At 53.9% G+C, this 23,198-nt stretch overlaps 2 protein-coding genes across 7 annotated transcripts in view; both read right to left on the minus strand.

The window, feature by feature from the left end:
• Positions 1-4,852: 4,852 nt before the first annotated feature.
• Positions 4,853-7,251, minus strand: HOXD1 (homeobox D1). Its single transcript, XM_075000654.1, has 2 exons — positions 6,729-7,251; positions 4,853-6,581 (listed from the first exon to the last, which is right to left on the minus strand). Exons 1-2 carry the CDS (start codon positions 7,174-7,176, stop codon positions 6,139-6,141), a joined length of 891 nt encoding a protein of 296 aa, XP_074856755.1. The 5' UTR covers positions 7,177-7,251; the 3' UTR covers positions 4,853-6,138.
• Positions 7,252-19,476: 12,225 nt separating this feature from the next.
• The window catches only part of HOXD3 (homeobox D3), a 34,323-nt gene continuing 30,601 nt past the window's right edge, over positions 19,477-23,198 (minus strand). For 4 of the 6 annotated variants that reach the window (XM_075000649.1, XM_075000650.1, XM_075000651.1 and 1 more), the window contains one exon: positions 19,477-22,101. In XM_075000649.1, the coding sequence (XP_074856750.1) occupies positions 21,353-22,101 (749 nt within the window). In that variant the 3' untranslated portion in view covers positions 19,477-21,352. The remainder of the gene's footprint in view (positions 22,102-23,198) is intronic. The other 2 variants (XM_075000647.1, XM_075000646.1) reach the window with 1 other exon arrangement.

The raw sequence follows: 23,198 nt of genomic DNA on the forward strand, positions 1-23,198 counted from the left end.
CTGTGCAACCACTTCAAATGTGATGTTTTCTTATTACCTGCATTTGCTTTCCAAGAAACAAGTTTTTCCATGATGATCTATTTGTCCAAAACATACATAATCCAAACACTTACTTACCCCACTCAGGGATAGCAACTGCATGCTATTTCTTACATAAAAATGACAATTCAGCACCAGCTTTCCAAGTCAATGATTTTTTTACATCTTCTTTGACAAAGAAGATAGCTAGATAGATAGATCCTTTTGTGGACTGCAGTCTTAAGCCAATAGCAACTAGATAATCTATAATTCATATAGTCATCTCTTTCTGCTTTTCTTTTCTAATTAAGTCTGGGAGAAAATAAGGTGCAAAATAGAATTCGTTATTCTTAATAATGCAGATCATGGTAAATATTCACTAAGGTTAGGATGGAATACTGCACTAATTCCAATGAGTATTATGCACTGTGCTTTTACTCCTGTTAGCATAACTGACAACCTGTTTCCAACTGCTAGGCAGCAAAGTGAACATATGCAACAGCCAACTGCTGGGCTTAATGTTGAATGAATAAATGTTAGACCTTATCTATCATTTATTTGTCTCATGTGTACGTCTATGTATATGTTACAGACATTTTTATTCAATTATTCAGGAATTGGCACGTGAGTTGCATTAGCTCATTCCTCTGGGTATCTTGCTGACAGAGTAATGCAAAAGATCAGGAGCTAACAAGTGCACAGTTAAAGTTGTTCACGGGATCCAAGGTGTCATTAAGTTGCCCGTAATATGTGAGGGAAAAAATATATTTAGAATAAGCTCTAGATATTAACTCAGACTGTAGTTAGGTTTATACCAAGAAATTGTTTTTGACTCTTGTAGAAGAGTTGTAGGGTTGAGTCTAAATTTTCAAGTACATCCCCATATTCATAGTGTGTCATTTTGAAAGCTGAAGAGCCATGCACTGCTACAATCCAACTCTGTATTTATTTATTCTTCAAAAGATATGTCATGAGAAAATTAATTGTAAGTGGTTTGGAGTGGCCTCATGGCCTTGTCTGGCTCCACTAACATTTGTGGGAGTCTTTCCTTTGATTTCAAGGCAACAGGATAGCCTCCCAAATGAGGAATTTACCTGATCTTTATATAAAATTGATCCATTTACTCAAAACCAAAGTAACTGGCACGAACATGGAAACCATTACGAAATTGAAAACCATGACAACCCGCTAAGCTCTCCCTCTTGTGACAACCTTAGAGGCAGCAGCAACACAGATGTTTTTAAAGTTTGCATGAGAACCACATGCTGTTAGGAAAATAAGACACTGGCATTGCCTGTATACATGGATTTGTGGTTAAATAGAAGCAGTAGGGCTGGGTGGGAAAATGGTGGTTAAAAACTGTAGAAAATATTTATAAATGGATCAAGTAGTTTGAAATATTTGAAGTAAAACATTTTGATTTGGATTCAGTTCTCCAATGTTTATTTCATTTGGGATCTTCCCTTTTTAGTTACATGTTGTATTTTTAAAGGAGCTACCACAAGTGACTGTTTCTAGTGTGTTAGTGAGTGATCAGCACAGGCAATGAACTTGTTTTTGTGCTATTGATTTTATAAGAAGCTGTAAAGGTTGATTTTGGAAGCAGGTACTCCAGTTGTGCTTTTTAACGGCAGCCTAAGAAGTGCATTAGCTTTTGGGGGAAATGGTAACATTATGAATCACAGAGGAAGTGTCTGTGTATGTGTTGTAAGTATGTTGAATTCAGGCCTGACAGTTTCATTTTACTTTGCAAATACAAGTAAAATACATCGTGTAATCTAACACTTCAGTCTTGGGAGGTCACATCCCTCAAGTACTAAAGCTATTTTACATCATACTCATTGTCAAGAATCCCTTGTGCGCCCCCCAGCCAAGCCATCTGTCTTTCACCTCAGTGCTCAGCCTGAGTGTTCAGGTCTCTTTTTGACACTGTTTGGGGAAGTGCTGTTTCCTGAGATCTCCCATGTCTCCATCTGTGTTAACAGCAATCAGCAGAACAGTCACTGATGATTATACTTAATGCTTCAGAGAAAGGGAAGTTCTAATGGGATGGCTTCTGGTTCAACCTTATTGTGAAGGGCACCTTGGGATTGAAGACACAACCACTAATCTGCATAGCCTGCAACTCACGCCTGATCTAACCAATTGAGCTTCACAGTCCTGGTTTTTTATAGACTATAAGGTGCCACAGGACCCTTCGTTGCTGCTACAGATCCAGACTAACACGGCTACCCCTCTGATACTAGTCCTGGTTTGATTTCTACGCCTTGGCCCTAAACAACAGTAGCTGCTTTTCGTCAAGGATGGGGCAGATTCAGGGTATATTTAGGTTCGCTTTGGGGCATCCATGACATAAATGTAAGCATTAGGAACTTCCAGGGACTCTATTCTGGAACTTCCAGGGAATCTATTCTGGAACTATTAGGAACTTCCAGTGAACCAGCCCATAGATAATGCCAGAAGATAAAAATTAAAATGGAATGTTCAGCTCCCCAGTTGGAATATGTATGGCCCTTTGCCAGCTACAAGAAAAGATCTCAAGTGAGCGCAGTGCCAATGACAAACCAGCAAATTTAACTGCTCTCTCCAGAGAAGAAGAGAAGTGGCAGGTTCCCCGTGCTGCCTAGCCAATGGGCCTGAGCTCTCATCTGCAGAGAAGTTCAGCCCCTCGGCTCCCTGTCAAGATAATCAACAGAGTGAAAGGTAGCACCAGTTGTGCTTGTGGGGGTGTGATGTGGACAACTGCCTGTGAGGACTCACAGTCAGACCACTACACTTTTTCCACATCGGCCAACCAGCAGACAACAACAGTCAGTAACTGCTGGGGCTGGGCTGGCTGCTGCCCAGCCGCCCTACAGTTACAAATCCCCAGCCCTTCATTCTCCTTTAAATGGGGATTTTACTTTTAACATCTGTTTTGTCTTTTTGTTTTACAACCAATCTTGTCATCCATGCATCTGACCAAGCAGGTCTTTGCCCATGAAAGCTTATGCACCAATAAATCTGTTAGTCTCCAAAGTGCTACAGGACTTCTCATTGTTTTTGTTGATACAGACTCATATGGCTACCCCTCTGATACCTGTCACCCATGCTCTTCTCCGGTCCCTTGGTGTTAGTTATTCAGTTAGGACTTCTCAGCTAACCCAAGAAGGTGGTAAGTGAATCTCAAGCCAGCCCTTTGAGATATCCTTTGGCTCTGCTTTACTTGGTTCCCTATTCCCAACCTGCAGAATTACAGCAATCAGCTCAGAGAGATCCGGCTTGGTCACACTAGGCTGAACCTCCCAGGGCTGGTCCTCATTTGGAACTTGGAACTGCACAGCAAAGACACCTCCATCCCTTCTCCACCAAGAGCTGTCTGCCAGCAGCCCACAACTTTCTGGACTGGAACAGTTCAGATTTGGCGAGATGTATTGTGTACTAACATCATAGGGAGGGTTGCTTTAACCAAGAACCTGAGAACAAGGAGGTAATGCAGGCAGAGGGTCAGGTTATAAGTGCAGTGTAAGGCCTATTTACTCTCTGGGAGAGGGCAGGACTGGAAGGGGACCTAGGATGCAACCCCACCTTGGGACAAAGTTAACTCCTGGCCTCTTGTTAACTTCAGTGCGTTACTGAGCCTTGGCCGATAACCCTTCTTTTCAATGGTGTCTTTGTGCAAGAGAGGAAAACGTACTCAAAAAGTTACTTGAGTAAAAGTGTGGCTGCTTTCACTTCTGGATACCTGAGTACAATCTAGACGTGACACGTGTGCATTTTCACTCCAGTACTTTTCCAGAGGGACACCAGTAACTTGTACTTAAGTCTCCACCCAAGCAGCTGTGCTTTTACTCAAGTACTCACCCAAGCAGCTGTGCTTTTACTCAAGTAACTTTTGCAATACTTTTTTCCACCTCTGCTTTGTGCCCTTCCAAACGTGTATTGGAATTGCTGGCCAGATTCTGGAGTCAGTCAGCCCTCTTTCGGAAAACAGAAGTACGGAACCAGTAGATGCTCCAGCCATGGACTATGACACCACCACCACCACCCCCCGGCAAAGACCCTGGGAGAGCAAAAGGGGCTACAAGCATTTTTGTTTTAAATGGGGGAGCTTTTAGCAATACAGCGTTGGTGGTGGTGGCAACAAAAATCTTGCAAGGGATGAAGGATTTCCTGCTCTGCTCTGCCTGACATCTGTCTGCCCCTGCCTTGCTGGGAGCTCTTTGGGGAGGACAGACGCTGCCCACATCCCTTTTAAAAGTCCCATTAAAAATGGGACCAAAACTTACTGCACTGCTGCCAGGTCTCAGCTGGGTGAGGGATGACTGTGTGTGATCTCAGCGAGCAGGATTTGACCCTGGGGTTCCTCCACTGGGGCGAAGGGCTTTGACTGAAACTGGGCAGCCAGGCAAGATAGCAGAGCCATGCGTCTAACCAAGCTGGGCTTTGCCCACCAAAGCTTACGCTCCAAAAAATCTGTTGGTTTCTAGAAGAACAACAAAGAAGTCCTGTGACACCTTGTAGACTCACAGATATTTTGGAGCATAGGCTTTCCTGGGCAAAGACCCGCTTCATCAGATGCATGTGGGGGGGTGGGGTTTCAGAGAAGAACTTTAAGAGTGGAAATGGGAGGGCCAGAGCTGACAAGGTCTATTCAGTCAGGGTGGAAATGGTCCCTACAGACTAACCCGGCTACCTCTCTGACGTTACTCTTTAAGGTGCCCCAGGACATCTGGTTGGTCTGGGGGGCGACACAGGCTAACTCGGCTCCCCCTCTGGTCCAGACTCTCCTGTGACACAGCTGTACTGCTCCCGCAAGGTGGAAATGGGAAGCCCCGGTGCTTTGACACCTCTGTGGGGGGTGGGGGCAGCTTGCCAAGTAGTTTTCTTTGGGAAAGGAAGCGCTAGGGCTTCAGTGCCATTGCTGGGCGTCTGTGCCCGCAGCTCTCGGTGCTTTCCAAAAAGCAGGGGGCGTTGCCCTATCAAAGCCTACGGGCGGGGAGCCCGGAGGTCATTGGAAACACGTCCAGCCCGGAGGCCCTTTGCAACAGCGGCTCAGCTCTGGGGGGCGCCTCCATTGTTTGAACCCAGAGCCCCTTAGCACGCGGCGCTGGAAAGGCAGCTGGCCCGCTGCAGAGGAAAGTGCCTGGTGACTTCCCGAGCTAGCACCTTTCCAGCCGCCTCCCGCGGGCTCCCGGCGCAGGGACGCACTGCCGGGGAAACACGCGTGGGGGGGGGGGGGGGGTTTCGGGGCAGTTTCCGTCTCGGTGCCGGTGGAAAGCGAGGGGCAGCTGTTAACTTCTGCAGGAGGCGGCGCCGGCGAGCCGTTTTCCTGCCCCTCGGAGAGAAGGTGGGATGCGCCCTGCTCTGCGCCCTTGTTTCAAACCGGTGGGAGCGCTCGGGCCCTGGAAAGGGAAAATAGGCCCATCTCCTTTGACAATCACATCACCCCCGAAGCTGAGAAGGTGGCAAAGGGACCGAGGCCCAGCCTGCCCCTGGGAAAGGGCCAACAGAGCAGTGAAACCCGTGCCACGCACCCCCGCCCCCGCCTCTGGCCCGGAGCGCTGCAGTCACTGACTCCTTGGGTACTTTATTTGTAAGCAAAGCCAAGAGCCATGCGCTAGCCGGGAACGCCATTCGCGGTTACTCAAGCCAAGCCTGCTGGCCAGCCAGCAACACAACCGACAGCCGGGGCAAGCCTTGCGCCTGCGGAGCTCTGCCAGGGTCAACGGAGCCCTGGCTCGAGCTGTACTGGCACGCCCCGGCCGCTGAGCGGGGTCCGCTCCTGCAGGCACCTTGCAGAGCGCGGGGGCCGTGGGAAACAGCCCGGAGTGCAAATCCTAAACCGCTGTCAGTGCGGAACTTCTTTGGCTCTTAATTAACCCGCCTCCTGCCACCGAAGTGCGTCTCACGCTCGCCCACCCAGGGCTACAGCGAGAGGACTCCGCGCGCCCTCGGTTGACTTTTGAACAGATCCACGCCCGCGGGCCGGCTGCTTTGGCAAAGCCGAGAGTTTGGCCTGAGCTTTCCCTGATAGCCCCACAACTCAACTGTAAACAAATCGCGAGAAGGAGCAATTGCATATTGGTACATCCTGCATCGAAACCCTCCCACCCCCGCCCTGGCGCTGGCACAGCCCGGCTAGCTCACCGGCGCCGGGCCCCGCCGGGGAATGGGGGCTTTGTGCCGGGGCTGGGCAGGATTAACACCTGCTGCGCCCGCGGAAGGGTGGAGACCTCGGTTTGCCTCGCCCCCAGGGCAGCCTCCGCAAGAGTCCTGGGCGGGAGAGGAGCGTCCCGAGTCGCCGCCGGGCGCGGCGGGGCTGTGCGCGCAGGGCGATGCGGCCGGGGAGGGGACCAGCAGCCCTTCCCTCTCCCGTTTCTTCTGCTTCATCCTCCTGTTCTGGAACCAGATCTTCACCTGCGTGTCGCTGAGGCGCAGGGCGTGCGCGATCTCCAGGCGGCGGGCCCGGGGCAGGTACTTAGTGAAGTGAAACTCCTTCTCCAGCTCGGTGAGCTGCTTGGTGCTGAAGTGGGTCCGCCCGGGGCTGGCGGGGCCGTGCGCCCCCGCGGCGCGGAGTTTGCCTGCAACACAAAGCGTTTGCTCAGGAGCGGGGCACGGCGCAGGGGACCCGGGCTCGGGCGTGGCGCTGCGGAGGGAGGTACCAGGCGGGCGCTCCCGGCTGCCGGGGGCGGGAGAGGGAAGCGATCGGGGGCTCCCCGCGCACTTACTTCTGGTGGGCGCGTTTCTTTTCACTTTCATCCACTCGAAGGTGCCGAGCGCGCCCCCGCAGAGCCCCGCCGAGGCTGGGGAGCCGGGCTGGGGGCAGGTCCCCGGGCAGGGGGAGCCGCCCTGGAAGCCCCCCGGCGGGAAGCCGGCCAGTGCCTGCAGGCAGGGCTGCGCGGGGGCGCTGTACCCGGCCGGGAGCGCCGAGCCGCCGCCGGGGAAGATGGACGTGGCGTAGCGCAGGTGGCCCCCGCCGGCCTCCGGCCCCTGCGCGCTGGCCCGGCCGGTGAAGTCAGCAGCGCGGGGGCCAGAGGCCAGGAGGGGCGCAGCGCCCGGCGCCAGCGGCCGGCCCTGGTAGGCGCTGCCCGCGCCCAGGGCGCACGAGGGCGGCAGGCCGAGGCCAGGGGGCGCGGGCAGGGCCTCGCCGCCCGCCAGGTACTCCAGGTAGCTCATGGCCCGGGGCGCGGGGCGGGGGCCCGCTGCTGCCCGCGGGTGCTGCCCGGGCCGCTCTCCGGCCCCGCCCGCCGCAGCCGCCTCCCTGGGCCATCGCGGCGGCGGAGGTGAGTCGTGGCCTAATATAGCGGCGGGGGCCGGCACGTGCCGCCCGGCGGCCAATCGCAGCGCTCGGGGCAGGGCCCCCCGCCAAGGTGCCGGGCGCTGCCTGCGGCTGGAGCGTGGCCCGGGAGAAGCGGGGCGGGGCGGGGAGCCGCAGGTGCGCGGGAGGCCGGCGCTGGCCCGCGGGCGCTTTGGGCACCAGCCAGCGGCTCGGGGCGCCCCCGGGCTGAGTCTCCCCGCCCCTGCGGTCCGGATCCGGGTTGCGGGAGCCGGCGGGGCGGAGGGGCCCGGGACCGGCTGCAGCTGCTGGAGCTCCCGAGGCCGGGGGGGCCCGTCTCCCTCTGCGCCAGGCCGGCCGGCTTCCCCGTGCCCGAGGAGCGCTCCGGCAGCCGCACTCCCTCCCCGCCCGCAGGCCACTCCCATCCTGGGGGCGCAGTGCCCCGCATCCTCCTCACCCCCTGGGGGTCTTGCCCTCCCGGCCCCTCGGAGACTGTGTGCCTTCCCCCCCGGCAGACCTGGCGGCACAGTCCCGCTGGTGGCCTGGCTCTGCCTTCCTTGCGCCATCCCCAGCGCGCAGCTGGGGCAAAGGGAACGTGGGGGCGGGGTGTGAGCCAGCGAATGACTTGAGGTTGGTGTCCAGGAGCTGAGCAGTCCTGGGGTACCTGAGACACTAACGGAGATTTTGGAGCACACGCTTTGGTGGGCAAAGACCCGCTTCGAAGCCACAGGACTTCTTGTTGTTGTTAAGTGCGTAGTCACTCCCTGGGTCGTGTCGACAGAAGGCCACTTCTGTCGACAAACCACTCGAGTAGCCATCGTCTGAGAGTTCAGGAGGCAACTCCTCAGTTACTTGGAGGTGGGGTCCAGGCCTCTAGGAAAACACCATTACTTGTCTGGTGGACACCCAGGGAAAACCAGGCTTCCAAGGGGGTCTTTGCCCACGAAAGCTTATGCTCCAAAATCTGTGTTAGTCTGTATCTTGCAAAAGCAACGAGAAGTCCGGGGGCACCTTAGACACTAAGTCCTGATCCAGCTTTGTGATCGCTCGTCCTCAGCTGCACCCGCCACTCCTTTGCCAGAGGCGCTTCCTTTCTGCAGGCCTGTTCGTAAGCAACCCGGGGTTAAAATGCGTCGGGAAGCGAGATGGGATCAAAAGGGGTTCGATGCTCCCGCACGTCGCAGCAATTACTGGCCCTGCTCCATCAGATAAGTGCGTTGTAATCTCTTGAAAGTGAAGCGCCGGGCTGGCAATGTTAATGGGTTCTCATTTCCCCTAGGGTGATAACAATAGTGGTTACTTAGTGTTTAGGGCTGGCAAAGCGCTCACACACAGACGGAACAGGAAAGAGATGGGAGGAAATCTCACTGCTCTACCAAAAAGCTTCTAACCTTAAATTCCTTTGGTCTCCACCAGACAAGTGATCGTGTTTTCCTAAAGGGGAGGAACGCACCTCCAAGTAATTGAGAAGGTGTTTCCTGAACTCTTAGGTCTACACTAGAGAGTTTTGTCGACAGAAGGGGGTCTTCTGTCCACATGACTCAGGGAGTGTCCACACACTTAAGAACAACAAGCAGTCCTGGGGCACCTTATAGACTAACAGATATTTTGGAGCGTAAGCTTTTGTGGGCAAAGACCCGCTTCATCAGATGTATGGGGGCAGAGGTGGTTTCAGAGTAACACAGCTACCTCTCTGATAGCTACACACTTAAAGCATTCTGTCGACAGGGTCTCGGCAGAACTCTGCATTTGCCGTGACAGTATTATCCCTCAAAAATTTGAGACATAAGAATCCATAACTTCTGTTGACAGATGCTTCTAGTGTAGACATAGCCTTAGACTCTGTTCCAATCCAAGTCTAGTAAAGGTGCAGTCACCACAGGCTAAAGGGGCAAATGGTTTAAATATTTGGAAGAGTTCTTGGAACTAAACACCCATGATGGAAAAGGTGGCTCCTGTCCTGTAGCCGACGAGCAGAAAGGGAACAGTTTCTTCTCTACAAAAGACGTCTGCAAAGTTCAGAGGCAGTCCCCTAAAAGTATATTCATAGTTCAACCCTACTGAAATGCAAAACGCTCCTCTCACCCCAAGTGCAATGCACACGCTGCATTGGCTATGTACATCTACCACACCCAATGACCTCATCCAATACTCAGATCTACCCAAGGTCCAGCGGCAGGTCAGTTAACAGGGTGCAGCTGCCAGTGAAGTTGTGTAATCGAGGCAGAATCGGACACACACTCCAGAGATTTTTCCTGGGGCTGAGGGTCAGGAGATCAGACCTCAGATTGCTTCCATCTGATCCAAATGGTGGCCTGCTGCCCAGAGCACATGCCACTCCCCTCAAGCAAAGCTGCAAGCTTTTATCCTAGTGCTCTCTGTTCGGGTACAGTTACACTAGCAAGTTTTGCCAGCAAAACCCTGGTTTTGTCAACAAAACTCCAGGAGCGTGCACACACAAAATGCATTGTGTCGGCAGTATCTGAACACAACACAGCACTTTCCCCAGCAGTGTTCTGCCTCAAAGCTTTGGGGCATAATGCTGCTGCTGTCAACAGATTCTGTTGACAAAAAAAGCTGTGTGGAGGCCGGGGGGTTGGGAGGAGCGTCTGTTGACAGAACCCCAGGCCTAACCCTGGATTCCAGGCCTTGTCGAAAGATGAGACAGCATAAAGAAGGCAGGACTTGGGACACTGGCTAAACAAAGTATCAGAGAGGTGGCCGTGTTAGTCTGTAGCTTTGAGAACAACAAGAAGTCCTGTGGCACCTTATAGACTCACAGATATTTTGGAGTATAAGCTTTCGTGGGCAAAGACCCGCTTCATCAGATATATGAGTCATGCATGGGTTCTACTACTTCTTCTGAGGCTACAGTTACACTACAGTGCTCTGTCAACAGCAGTCACTGTCAGAAGAGCTTTCCTGACAACACTTCTATTGAGCGTGGCCACAAACGAAAGCAAATCAGGAGAGTGCTCAGCTCTGTCGACCAGTGGCCAGACTGCCTGGCTGCTCTCTCAACAAAACGGGCACCTGGAAACACAGCAGACAGGCCTGCCCATTTGTGGTGGATGCCCTGTCTGTGAAGAGAAGCTCCTCCCAACCCCCCAGAGCATCCACACAGCTTGTTTTGTCAACAGAATCTGTTGACAGCAGCAGCATTAGGCATGAGTCATGCATCTGATGAAGCAGGTCTTTGCCCACGAAAGCTTATGCTCCAAAATATCTGTTAGTCTATAAGGTGCCACAGGACTTGTTATTTGTGGCTAAATGAAGTGAATTTGTGGGGCAGAACAAATGAAGCTTTTCTATTTGATAAATAATGGTAATAATAAAGCAAGCATTTAAGGTTGGGACTTGCTAGAAACGTTAGCCATTACTTCTGTCCATTGAAAGGCTTAGCCAACTGTTCAAACTAAGGACTTTTTTATTTTCTCTTGAATAACAAGGGAAAACTGGCGATTTGTGACAGCAAACCAAAGCATTTCCCAGGGCCCAGTGTCCACTCACCAGAGAGTTAGGAGGCGGTCAGTAGTGGGCCGCCCTCACAGGAGAACACTTAGCACTGTCACAACCCTGTGCTTTCAGTCATTTCACACAACTACAGTTTCTTGGGGCTGAAATGTATTTGCCGTCAATTTTGTCCTTTTCTGATGCTCAGCTGGGGGAAGAACATATATTGCAGGGACCCTGGTGCATTATATGGGTCAATGTTTTGGTGACACTTGCATTTAAATCAAGAGTTCCTGCACTTAGGAAAATAAAAAACAGTATCTACGCAACTAGTGATGGACAATTTATTATTTTAATACCATGAACACACATTCCTGGGTTAGATTTTCCCTGAATATGCATTGACGGTCTTCCAGCAGTTACAATGTTGTCAGAGGTGTGTCATCATGGGACTCTCCTGTTTCAGTTTGTGGCAGATCCAACTATGAACTCAATCATTATGCTCCCCCGAGGGGAAAAGGGTGTATTGAACTCACCGAGGCAGCCAGCTGATGTGTATTCAGGAAATTTAGTTTTGGGCTTTGTGTAAGTTTAAATCCAGATGATGGTCATCAGAGGGTCAACAGGCCAATCTATTATAAGTTTCCCAGGCACCAGCAGAGATCAAAAGTGTTAGGAAAGAAGACATTTTCGTTGGAGCCAGAGGGCTCAGCAGCTCCAAACTGGTTTCTCTTGTAGGGGTTGCCTGGCAGGGAATCCTGGGAAGCTCAGGGATGGAGAAAGGACTCAGGCTACGTCTACATGACACTGATCTGTAGACAGGAGTTACCGTCAGAAGAGAACTTCCTGCAAAACTTCTGTCAACAGATTACGTCCACACAAAAGCGATAGGAAGAGCAATCTGCTCTGTCAACAAAACACAGCCAGACTGCTCTCTCGACAGAACAGCCAAGTGGAAGCTCTGCAGACAGGGCTGCTCAGTGAACCAGAAGCCCTGTCTGTCAACAGTGGGCTCCCTCCCCCATCTAACAGGGCTTTTTTTAATCAACAGAAATTGTTGACGAAGATGTTATCCTTCGTTGCGGAGAGTCAGAATGCTGTCGGCAGAAGTGCTGAGTTTTGTCGACACACTCGTGACAAAATGCATTTTGGCTGTGGTTACACTACTAAGTTTTTAGGCAAAAACCTGGTTTTGTCAGCAAAACTCGTGGAGAGTGCGCGCGCGCGCGCACACACACACACACACACACACACACACACACACACACACACACACACACACACACACACACACACACACACACACACACAAAAAAAATAATGGGATTTCTGGACAGTATCTTGCCAAAAGACAGCACTCTCTCTGGCAGCATTCTGCCTGAAAGCTTTGAGGCAAAATGCTGTTGTTGACAGATTCTGTCTACAAAAAAGCTGTGTGGATGCTCCAGCGGGCCTTTTTCAGCAAACAAGACATCCATAACAAAGGGCAACCCTGTCTGCTATGCTTTTGTCAGGAGAGGGCAGGGCAGTCTGGCTGCTCTCTGTCAACAGATGGGATTGCTGTTTCTAGACGCTTTTACACGTAGATGCGATCTGTCAGTAGAGGTACTGCTGAGGTTTCTCTGTCGACAGAGATCAGTGTTTTGTCGAGAGAGCAAGGGGGCAGTCCAAGAGCTGAGCACTCTTCTGATTGGCTTTTGTGTGTGGCTGCACTCTGTCAACAGCAGTTTTGTCGGGGAATCTCTTCTGACAGTGACTTCTGTCAACAGAGTTCTGTAGCATAACCGCAGTCTTTGTGTGTAGACAGTCTGCAAGTTTTTTCAACAAAGCTCTTTAGTGTAGACATAGCCTTACAGACAGTTGGAAAGGCTGTCAGAAGAGTGCGAGGGCGGCTAAGAGGGTGAAGTCAGAAAACCACTGACACCTTTTGGTTGAAAGGTGGCATTTGTCTAGTGTAGACAGAATGCTGCATATGGTGCAGTGTTACACCACCCTGCCAGAGAACCAGCCTAAACCACCTTACCTTAGCAAAAAGGCCGATAGGCAGGGGGTGGGGAGGGCAGTCCTCTTCGCAAACACCACAGAGAGGAATTCACTTCAAAGTCCAGCTGGATTCATAAATATTAACATAAAACAAAAGAAGTCTGGCCAAAGGAGTTGAGGCACTTGCTCTAAAAGCTTTCATGCGGAAGGCCCCACTGATGCATTGCCTCCACTAAAGCCAAGTTGTTTTGCCAAGTAGAGCCAGGGAACTTCAGAATTTGACCCGCCTGTCATTTTTATTCATTCTCCTTTATTTTTTCACCAAGGTGACTGTTTGAATCCTTTTCTCCAGAGGAAATCTTACCATTTCCTGGTACCAGCTGGAAGAGGAGTATTTTCCTTGCCTGGTCATCCTTGCTGGTTTTAATATCATAGCTTGTATTGACACCAATGTGATGATTGAAATGTGACCTAGAAAAATGCTAAGGAAATTTTATATCACACTAGCATGGATACAGCAGTCTCCATGAAACCTAGGAAGTGAAAGCCTCAGTCCAGATGGGCACTTGGATTCTCCAGTCTGATTTTATTTTTACAGACAAATTGTTTATTTGGGACACTTAGGCTAGGCCTACACAAGCAGCTTCTGTCAACAAAACTGGGCTCTTTGTCAGCAAAGCCCATGGAGCGTCTACACAGTTGAAGCACTCTGTCGAGAGTTTGTCGACAAAACTCAGCTGTTCAGCCGAGAGCGTTATACCTCTCCCTGATCAGGTATAGTACCTCTGTCAACAGTGTTTCATGACAGAGTGTCCATGTAGGTAGTTCTGTCGACAGAGGGGGCTTCCAATTCCCCAGACAGCCCTATTTGTAGAGCTTCTGGTGAGCCGTTCTGTCAAGAGAGGGCAGGGCAGTCAGCCAAGAGATGCTGCTCTGCGTCAACAGATGGGATTGCTCTTTTGAGATGCTTTTACATGTAGATGCGATCTGTCAGTAGAGGTACTGCTGAGGTTTCTCTGTTGACAGAGGTCACTGGTGACAGAAGCCGTCTGTAGACCTATCCTTGCTGATGGAGCTAGAGGCATACTGTGTCATGCACAACGGCTATGCTAACAAGTTTTGCCTACAAAACCCTGGTTTTGTCTACAGAACTGGTGGAATGTCCATACACAAGATGCGTTTTGTTGACAGTATGCCCTCAAAAGTCAGCACGTCCGCCAGCAACCTTCTGCCTCTCCCACATAAGGAAGAGCACCTTCTGTGGGCAACAGGCATTTTGCGTGTAGACACGCCATGAGTTTTGTTTCCAAAACTCTCTAGTGTAGACATAGCCCATCGACAGTTGTTTGTTTTGCTGTTAACACCAGTGCTGGATCCTGGAGCACCTCCCATTCTCCCAGAGGGGAATCCTCCTTCCCCATCACCCCCAGCCCCACATATTTTCTCCCCGGGGTCTCAGAGCAATCTTGGGTTTATTCCCCTCTCCCCAGAGGGGATCAAAGCCTTCCAGCTATGCCCACCTTCTCCCCTGCTCTTCCGAAGCCACTCCCAGCCTACTTGGTGGGTCTTTTTTGGGCCCTAAAGGGTCAAGCTCACCTCTGGCCTTCTACTCACACAACTGCCCTAAAGACACTTCCTAGAGCGCTACAGCTTTACTGCACCCTGGCCACCTCCTTTCTAGGCTCCTGCTGCTGCCCTCCTCTTCTCTTCTTTCAGCACCCCTTCCCCTTTATGGCGTACTGGGCTCCACTTCCTCTTAAAGGCACCAACCAGTCTATGGCTGGGAAAGAATGCAAAAATCACTTCACAAATACTCTGTTAACACACACACACACTCTCTCTCTCTCTCTCTCTCAATTGGTTGGATTGTACCTATACTGACAAATTTCTTTCTTTCTTTTATTTTATTTTAAATAAAGGCACAGAGTACTGTAGGCCTATGGGGCACACCACAGTTTAGAGTCCTGGGCTTCTGGGCAGTGAAGTAGTATCACAGGATCTGTTACTCCCCAGGGAGACTCTCTTAGTTGCTATAAGGCCTAAGTTTATTCTCAAGTCCAGACACTTCTTTTCCCCCACCTGGGAGCTTGCCAGTCACAAATAGAATTAATCAATTGAGGAGTTAAGTGTTTTAACTTTTGGCACATGCATGCCAGCCCCTTAAATCCCCCTAAACTCGGGGGGGGGGGGTTATAATGTGAATTATTTTAGTTAATTTTTTTTTTGCTAAATCCTTTCAGCTGAGGTCCAGATTTGTTTTGATGGGGGGAAGGCGGGGAGCAGGCAAATCCCAGCCAACGAAGATGCTCTCAGAACAGCCGCTCTCAGTTTTTCCAGACTCTTGGCCTCTTTTCCGGAGTCTGATTTATCTTGGGCACCTCCCAGTTTCAGCTGCTGTGAAAGCTCCTGGCCTCTGCCATCAGACCTAAAAGTCCCAGCGCTCCTGCAAGCTGCTCACCTTCGGAAATCAGTCAGCCGCACCGTAACTAGTGCAGTAGGCACATCTCAATGTGTTGGGTACAGAGCAGGGCAACCCCCCTCAGCCTGCTCCGTGAAACCTCAGTTCGGCCCGACTTCGCTGGTGCTTTCACGTGCCTGGTGTGAGTATGTAGAGGAACCGATGCCCCCCAAGAGCTCTGCGTACCCCCAGAGGTCCACGTGTCCCCTGCAGACCCACTGATGGCTTTGAATGGACTCCGGCAGACAAAGGCCACTTTGCTTACCCTGGGCAGCCTGCCCTGTCCTGTACGGCCTCCAGGGGCCAGGATACGGGGAAGTGGGGGGGGCAAGGTCCGGGGAGGTTGTGAGCCCCTCCCCACCCCGGGCGCACCTTCGGGTTTGGGACTAGCGGTTGCACGTCCCTGCTGGCAGCTGAGGGCCGGGCCGGGCCGAGCCCGGGAGGGTTAGGCTGCGGTTCAGAGCTCCGCTGGCTGGCTGGCTGGCTCCCCGGCTGCGGTTTCTGGTCGGATCCCAGCTGGCCCGGGCTGGAGGGGGGGCGGGAGTGGGAGTGCCCAGGGCAAAGTGCCCGTTGTGTGATTGATGACCTGCTACTCGAACCAGGCCCCCGGCCGCCCCCGCCCCAGCGAGGACCGCCGCCTCCCCTCTGCCCCTGCTCCCTGGGAAGGGCAGGGCTGGCGCCCGCTCCCTCTTCAACCTGGTCGCTCGTCTCTAGGGGATGCCGGGGGGAAAAGGGCCTCCGGGCTCGCCGATCTCAGCCCTGGCGAAGCGAGCGGGCTGCGGGCTCGGAGGCTGCGCCACACCACGCGGCCCCAGGGCCGGCCTGCCCGGGCCAGGCGCTTTCCGTGCCCCAAAGGGGCCGCAGCGGGGCTCCGGCTAGCCCGCGCCTTACTGCCGGCAGCTGCCCCGGGGAGCGCTGCAGGGGCTCTCCTGGCCTCCGAGCGGCCGCCTTTGGCCGGCTAAAGAGACGGGAGCGGAAGCCGAGGGGCGCGATCGGGCTTCTCCTCCCAGCTCGCATTGGGCTGCCCGGACAGCTGTGCTCCGAGCAGCCAGCCCGGGTGAGCGCGGGCCGGCGGCGGAGCAGGAGGCAGAATTGCAATAGGCCCGACGGTCAACAACTGGCCCGGTGCAGACTGCGAGCCGGCCGGGCCACCCCGCGCTGGGCTCAGCGCCTTCCGCGGAGCGATCGGCGAGCCCGGCCCGGGCACTGCCCCCGCTTCCTCCAGGTCCCCGTGGGCTGGTTCCATTCCCGCTGCAGGAATTTCTGCGCCCGACTCTCCCTCCCACTCCGTGTCGGACGGTCTGCCCGGTTCTCCACCCGGCCGACCGAGTGCAAGGAAGGAGTCCGCTTCGGGCGCGGGCACCGGCCTGAGGAACAAGCCCCTGCCGGAGTCGTAAAGCGAGCCGCCTCCCTCCGCTCCCTTCTGCAGCCGTAACTGGCGCAGGGTGCGCGGCTAGTTCCTGGCCAGCCTTGCAGCTCTGCCCTTACTGGCACACGCTTAGCGGAGGGACTCCAAGGCGGGGGGTTTGGCGGTGCTCTCTGCCCCCGGCTTCCTTTCTGCGTCGCTGCTGTGCAAGTGATTTGACATGGATTTTCCCCTGATCCCTCCTGCGGTTTTAACTCCCTTCGCCAAAGCGTGCCCTGTCCATCTCTTAGCCGGAGTCTCTGCCAAGGCTGCTGCAGCCTTGCCAGAGAACAGCGAGGTCTGGCCCGGCCTTCCACCGGGCCTCAGCCCTGGGAAGGGAGGGCAGTTTGCAGGCCAGGCAGTGCGCACAAGGCGAGGAGAGGTGACCAAAGGCAGAGCTTTCCCATCTGGAACGCTCCCCCCAGTTGCAATGCAAGGCTGTGACTGGGGCTCTCTCCTCCCGAGCGCGCCAGGGATAGATGTATCCGCAGGGGACCCAGGGTGGGATGCACGCCGCAACTATAGACAGTCTGGTGATGCTTAGAACGGATGCAGGCACCGGTTATAAAATGCTCCAGGGGGGAATACGTTCCCCAGCTTCCCCTACAGGAGATTGCTGCGGCTGTAGGCTTGCATTGTGTCTGCCGAGGGGCCCTTCTCGGCTACACTACCCGACACAGCAGAAAGAAGGGGCTTCCAGGAGAAGAAAACCATGTCAGGAACAGGCCGCCGGGATATAAGGAGCACCCCCGCCGCGTTCATTCCCCAGCACCGACGCCCAGGACTGGGGCCTGGCCGGGAGCTGGAGCGACTGGCACAGAGACAATGGCGAGGCCCTCAGCTCACGGTTAATGTACACGTGGGGGATCGCCGAGCCGTGTCAGAGCCCATCGGTCACGTGGGCGTTTGCAGACGTTTCAGGCAGCTTTCCGAACCGCCCCGCACCCCGGGGACATTCGACCAGCGCTTGCAGAAAAGTCTGCCAGGGCCTCGCTGTTCCAGGGGAGCCGCATCCTGCGGGCCGAAGGGAGGGGGCCCAGTACCTGAGGCGTGTTACATCTTAGTGCACAGTGCCTGGGTGCCGGCCTGTGGGCCCTCAGGCACCAGCTGTATGAGTGGTCTCAGCTGGGGGCGGGGGTGGCTCTTTCCAGTCTGTCCCTTCAGAGGGGGCGCACAGGGGGTACCTCCCTTTACTTTCCCAGGCAGGTTCTGGTTTTCTTGGGGTCAGTTCTGTGGGTGACCACGGAGGCTTTGCGGTCTAACTGGATGGCTCGATATCAGCACGATACCACATAGTGACCTGTGCTCCCTAACCTGAGCCGCCGCCTTTCTTTTATTGGGGTGGTCGGGCCTCCCAGGAGGCTTCGTACTGCTGAGAAAGTGTTAGCACAGCCCAGAGAGCATCAGGCACAATAAACCGCGAGAAGCACCAGCCCGGCCTGTGCGCATCAGACCAGTCCACACAGGCACGTCCCGTCCAGTCCCTGCGGTGTTGCTGCACCCATTGAGGCCGCCTAACTACAGTGTACCCACAAGAGCAAAAACCGGGCAGCGCGGAGGCGCGTCGAGGTGCTCTTTGCCGGTGCACTTTAAAACTGCCAAGAGTCAGTATCTTCCGCTGGACAGACAGTTACCTGCTTCTTACCTTAGAAAATAAAGGCGCTTCCCCTCACCACCACGTATGGGCTCCAGTGGATCCCGGTGAGTTTCGCCCTTGACTATACACGTGGACTAGGATGTGGCCCTGCACCCTTGAGTGTAGGTTATTGCTAAGCACGAGTGGGCGCCGCAGGCCTAACGCTTAAACCGAGGTCCCGCTGTACGTCACGTCCGGTTGCTGGGAGGAATCCCTCTCAGCTCTCCGCGCACCATGCTGGGCGCTCGGAGCTATTGTAGGGCTATTGTAGGGGGGACGTCCCACAGCCACGTGACGTCACAGGCAGCCGTTCCATCGGCTTCAAAGGGCTCCGACTGGCCCTGTCCACCTCTTCCCCTGGGAATCGTCCGGGGCTGGCTCCGCCCCCGGCTCGAGGGCAGACGCCAGCTCCAGCCTCGCGGGCTGCTCTCAGGCTATTGGCTGGGGCGGCGCTGCGGGAGGGGTTCGCCGCTGGGAACCAGGGGTCGTCCGGAGCCTGGCGCGCGGGCTTTGGGTTCCCACCACGCCAGGGCGTGCGCAGTGTGAACGCGGGCTGCCTAACTCAGGCAGTTTTAAACGGTGGGCCAAGGGAAGGCCGGATTATGCCAACCTGTCTCCCTCCGACCGCCGCTGCTTGGGCAAGCACTGTTCAAACGCCAGCCACGCAGACAAGGTTACATCACTGCCTATGATTAGCTTGTGACCCGGGCCTTCCGCCGCAGGACCATCGGGCTTTGCGTGTAGCAGAATGAGCCAGAAGGAAGGGACTTTATTTACCACATGACTCCTCTCCCTCGCCACCTCCCACACGCCACAGTCAGATTTGCAAGCGTTGCCCCCAGGACATAGAAAGAGATGGTATACCAGCGCTCATTACACTGTGGTTCTATTCTACAGCAGTTTCTCCAATCCCCCTCTTAAGGGGCAGTGTATTTTTATCATTTCCCTGGTAACACGGGTTTTAAAGAAACTAATAATAATAATAATAATAATAATAATAAAACCCGGCCCAGACACTATGTGCAGTCCAGCCCATCAAACACTAGACAACATCTGGATTGTAGAGACCTGCAAACTGAGAAGGCGCATGTTGAGGAACTCAATGCCAACTGGAATACACCGGTTATGCATGGGTGATGTACAGGCCGAGGAAGTGACATAGTGGTTAGTCAGAAGGACGTAAAATAATTTACATGCGCCAATTCAGCTTTTGATCTTTCCCCCGCCAACTGTAAAACCAAGCAGTGTATTTGTGTAATCCACGAATAAAGTTTATTACGATTTATCTTATTGATAATTATTTATTTTAAAATATGAATAGCTTAGCTGACGAAATCATCTATGTAAATCGTCATAGAAAACAATGGTAGGTCTCGAAGTGGTTAAAATACGTCTTCCATCAAAGTAGTTTATTCTGTTTTGTTCACAGATCTACAACACGTATGTTCAAATCCGCGTGGGTCTTTTTTTCCCCAGCGCAACGTGACATTTGAAAAAAATAACACAGAGGAAAAAACGAAATAATATTTCGAGTCACGGTTGCCCAGCGAAACACAACTATCAGAAACAAAGATTGTCCGTGGTAACCAGAACTGCAGGAGTTAAATATTTCTCAAACTACTAGGAATCCCAGGTCTTGTCGTCAGGGAATGGACCAGGGAGGGCAGTTATTTGTCAAACTAAAAAGTGATGCGTCGGGACGATTTTGCTGGGAATATACGAATAACTTCTCCCTGGAAGGACATGCGTGGTTACTGACACTGCCAATACCAGTTCTACCTTAACCAACCCCTTGTAAAGCCGGCAAGCGTTAAACACAGGTTCTGGTTTTGCTGTGTCCTTTATGAAGTTGTCTGTGAGCGGCAGGAAGGCTCGTTTTCCCGAGGAATGGCTCGGAAGATCACGCGGAGGGAGACGCTTCCCTAACGGATAGCTAGCGTGGGAACAGCTTCCCTCCACTAGGCCGCAGTTAACACATTTAGCGGCTTCCGTTCATTTGCGTCGATTCGATTGTCAACTTTCTTTCCTTTTTAATGGGAAATGAAGCTCGGGCTTCCGCGGATGTCAGCAGAAAGACAACAGGATAACTACCAACGGAGAGGAGCAGCTGGAGCTCGGCTTGCTCGGGAAACCCTCACAACATGACCACCATTGGACGGTTTCTATTTCTCCCTTCCTAAGCTGTTTCCGGTTTCAGCGAGCTAGCGTGTAATGCCGACAGAGTAGCCCTGCGATTGACCGTGTGCAAGAGTCATCAATAAATAAACACCAACCTCTCGGAGGCTTTGGGACGTACGCACGCGTTTCTCCGACACAAAATGGCCGAGTGTCCCGCTTTGCAGCTGGCCTGACTGAAACAGACACACTTGCGTTTTAAATGGCAATAGCTGTTCAGAGGGCACCCGACAGTTTGAAAGAAATACACTTTACCCAAACGAGTAAGGGCTTCTTTGCGTGATGCCACAGTTTGTTTTACTCTATTAAAGACTTACAGTCTTGATTAATCCTTACATCAACTACAAACACCAGCCACGGTTACAACTGTTCAAAACTACTCTCTCAACTAGTTCAGACCAAACAGACTAAATAGGTGAAATGCAATAGTCACCAGGGACCTGAATCAATCTCCCGAAGTTATGGCGAAGAAACTCTACGCATATGCACATAAATACATTAAGAGGAGGATAAATAATCAGGGGTACAAAAATGGTTCGCTTAAAACAATAAATACAGCTGCTTTAGTCCAATGCAACCCTTAAGGTACTGCAGAATTCATAAATTAACTTCTCTGAAGCAAGTTTCTAGGCAGGCAAGATGCCATCATTCACAATTGGTCTAAAACGCCTCAGCATGACGCGCTGCTAATACTAATTGAGCTAGGAGACTTACCTTCAAGTACATCATTATTAGCCCCTTGGTTTGCAGCATATTGCACGGTCATGCTTTAAAACAGCGAGCAACCAGAGGCTCCTTTTCACTGACTTAGTGAGAGTCGTGGGGGGGAAAGGAAACCGAACGTAGCTGTCGGGGGAGAGAAATCCACTCAAACTGGTGGCCCTCGGCGCAAAGTAACACGGCAAGGGCAGAGAAGTGAGGTAATTGTAAGGTGAGTTCATGGCGCTCTGCAGCCCTCCCAGGCCACTACAGATGCGTTAGCTTGGGCGCTTCTTGAATCCTTCCCTGAGACGTGTGATGCGAGGTGAGATCTGTGTACGTGGGATGGGGGTCACAAGGTCCATGGTGGTGGTTGCCGGGGATCTGAGCAGCGCAGCTGTAGTCCACGCTGGCCGAGGAAGGGTGGGAGAGATGGCCGATGTTGAACATTGGGCCAGAAGCTGGCATGGAATCGACAAAGTTGCCTCCCACGTAAACGGGGCTGCCCTGCAAATTGGGGTTGGCAAAGCCGCCGCTGCTTTGCATGGTGTGATGGTCATATTCGGCTCCCGGGTATCTCTTCTGCTGGGGTAAGCAGCTGCTGAGAGGGGCTGTGTAGGCGGCCAGGCCATACATGTTCTGCTGGGACTTGGCGAAGGAGGTGGGCGAAGGCGCATCGTAGCTCAGGCTGTTTACTGTCGGGAGCTGGCTGGAATATCCTACGTGATTGGGGCCGCTGAGGGGTGGGCTGCGGTCGGGGGACTGTCCTACGGGGGAGTGCATGATCCCTTTGGCTTTCTGGTCCTTTTTGTACTTCATCCGCCGGTTCTGGAACCAGATCTTGATCTGGCGCTCCGTCAGGTTCAGCAGGTTGGCCATTTCCACGCGGCGCGGGCGGCACAGGTAGCGGTTGAAATGAAACTCCTTCTCCAGCTCCACCAGCTGCGCGCTGGTGTAGGCGGTGCGGACCCTCTTGGAAGCCGGCCCGGGCGGGCTTTTGTCTTCGCAGTTGTCTCCTGCCGAAGGAAGAGGAACAAATACAGGTTGAGGCTTTTCCAGACCCGGCCGCAGGGCAGGGAGCGGCAGCCTGTTCCGTGCCACCCGCCCCCACGCGAGCGGCGGGCCCGGCCCCGCATAGGCCCAGGGCTTCCAATCGTCGGCAGCTGTCGCTGGGCGTCCCACGTCCGCGCAGGCTGTGGCCGATCGAACCGGAGCCAGCGGTTTGCCTGGAACCGGACCGACTCCGGCGTCCCGCTGCCCCACCCGCGCGTAAGCGGCCCCGGCGGAGGTGGGGTAACACAGCCCTTAGGAGACCGCCACGCTGCGCGGCAAGTGCGACTTCAGGGGCAGGGGCCGTTGGAAGCGAAAGCGGGTGTCCGAGATTACCGGCGACGGGTTCAGCACAGCCCGTGAACTCACCACGCTGGCTGGCCCCGAGATACCCCTCAAAGAGCCGTCACCGGCGTCAGCGCCAAGCCCCTCTGCCCACGCGTGTCCCTCCCGCTGGCTTTTCTCCCAGACTAACGCCCCGATCCTGCTCCCGCCCTGCACCAAGCGAGAACTCAGCCTGCCGCAGGTGGGAGCAGGCCGGGCTCCTTCATGCGGATCCTTTAGCTGGGTGCCGAAGCCCCTAGGCTGGTAGGGCGCAGGGGTGCGAGTGAATCAGCGTGGCGGGATCTGTGGGTTAACTGCCTGGGGAGGGGTCCCCCCGTTCCTTATCCCAGAGCGGAGGCCAAAGGGCGGGATCTTAAACCAGCCGCGCTGCAGCCAAGGGGCCTGGGTTAGGCCTTTCATAAGGGAAGGCGGCTCCCGAGACTGGAGAAAACCTCGAGCCCTTCCCCGCAGCAGGCCGGGGCTGAACCCTGGCTCCGGGCCAGGGGCCGGCGAGTCGAGGGAGGCGACAGCTCGGGGCGCTTAGACGGACGGCAGCTGGCAGGGCCGGGGGCCCCACAGCACCGCCTGGCCGCCCTCCAAACGGCGGGGGCCGGGGGGAGCCGCTATTCACACGCCCAGGCCCCGAGCCCTGGCTCGGCACTAAGCACCCCCCCAGCGAGACAGCGGCCCCTGTGGGCCGGGCGGGGCTTGCAGCGCGCTGAACTGGGCCCAGGCAGGG

The sequence above is a fragment of the Carettochelys insculpta genome, chromosome 8 (assembly GCF_033958435.1).
Source record: "Carettochelys insculpta isolate YL-2023 chromosome 8, ASM3395843v1, whole genome shotgun sequence".
Classification (NCBI taxonomy): Eukaryota; Metazoa; Chordata; order Testudines; family Carettochelyidae; genus Carettochelys; species Carettochelys insculpta.

Bases quoted from the DNA above. Each gene is read 5' to 3' on its own strand.
- HOXD1 (XM_075000654.1), bottom strand. From the start codon at position 7,176: ATGAGCTACCTGGAGTACCTGGCGGGCGGCGAGGCCCTGCCCGCGCCC. The intron at 6,582-6,728 runs GTAAGTGCGCGG...TTTGTGTTGCAG, and splicing joins AAGAAACGCGCCCACCAGAA to GCAAACTCCGCGCCGCGGGG.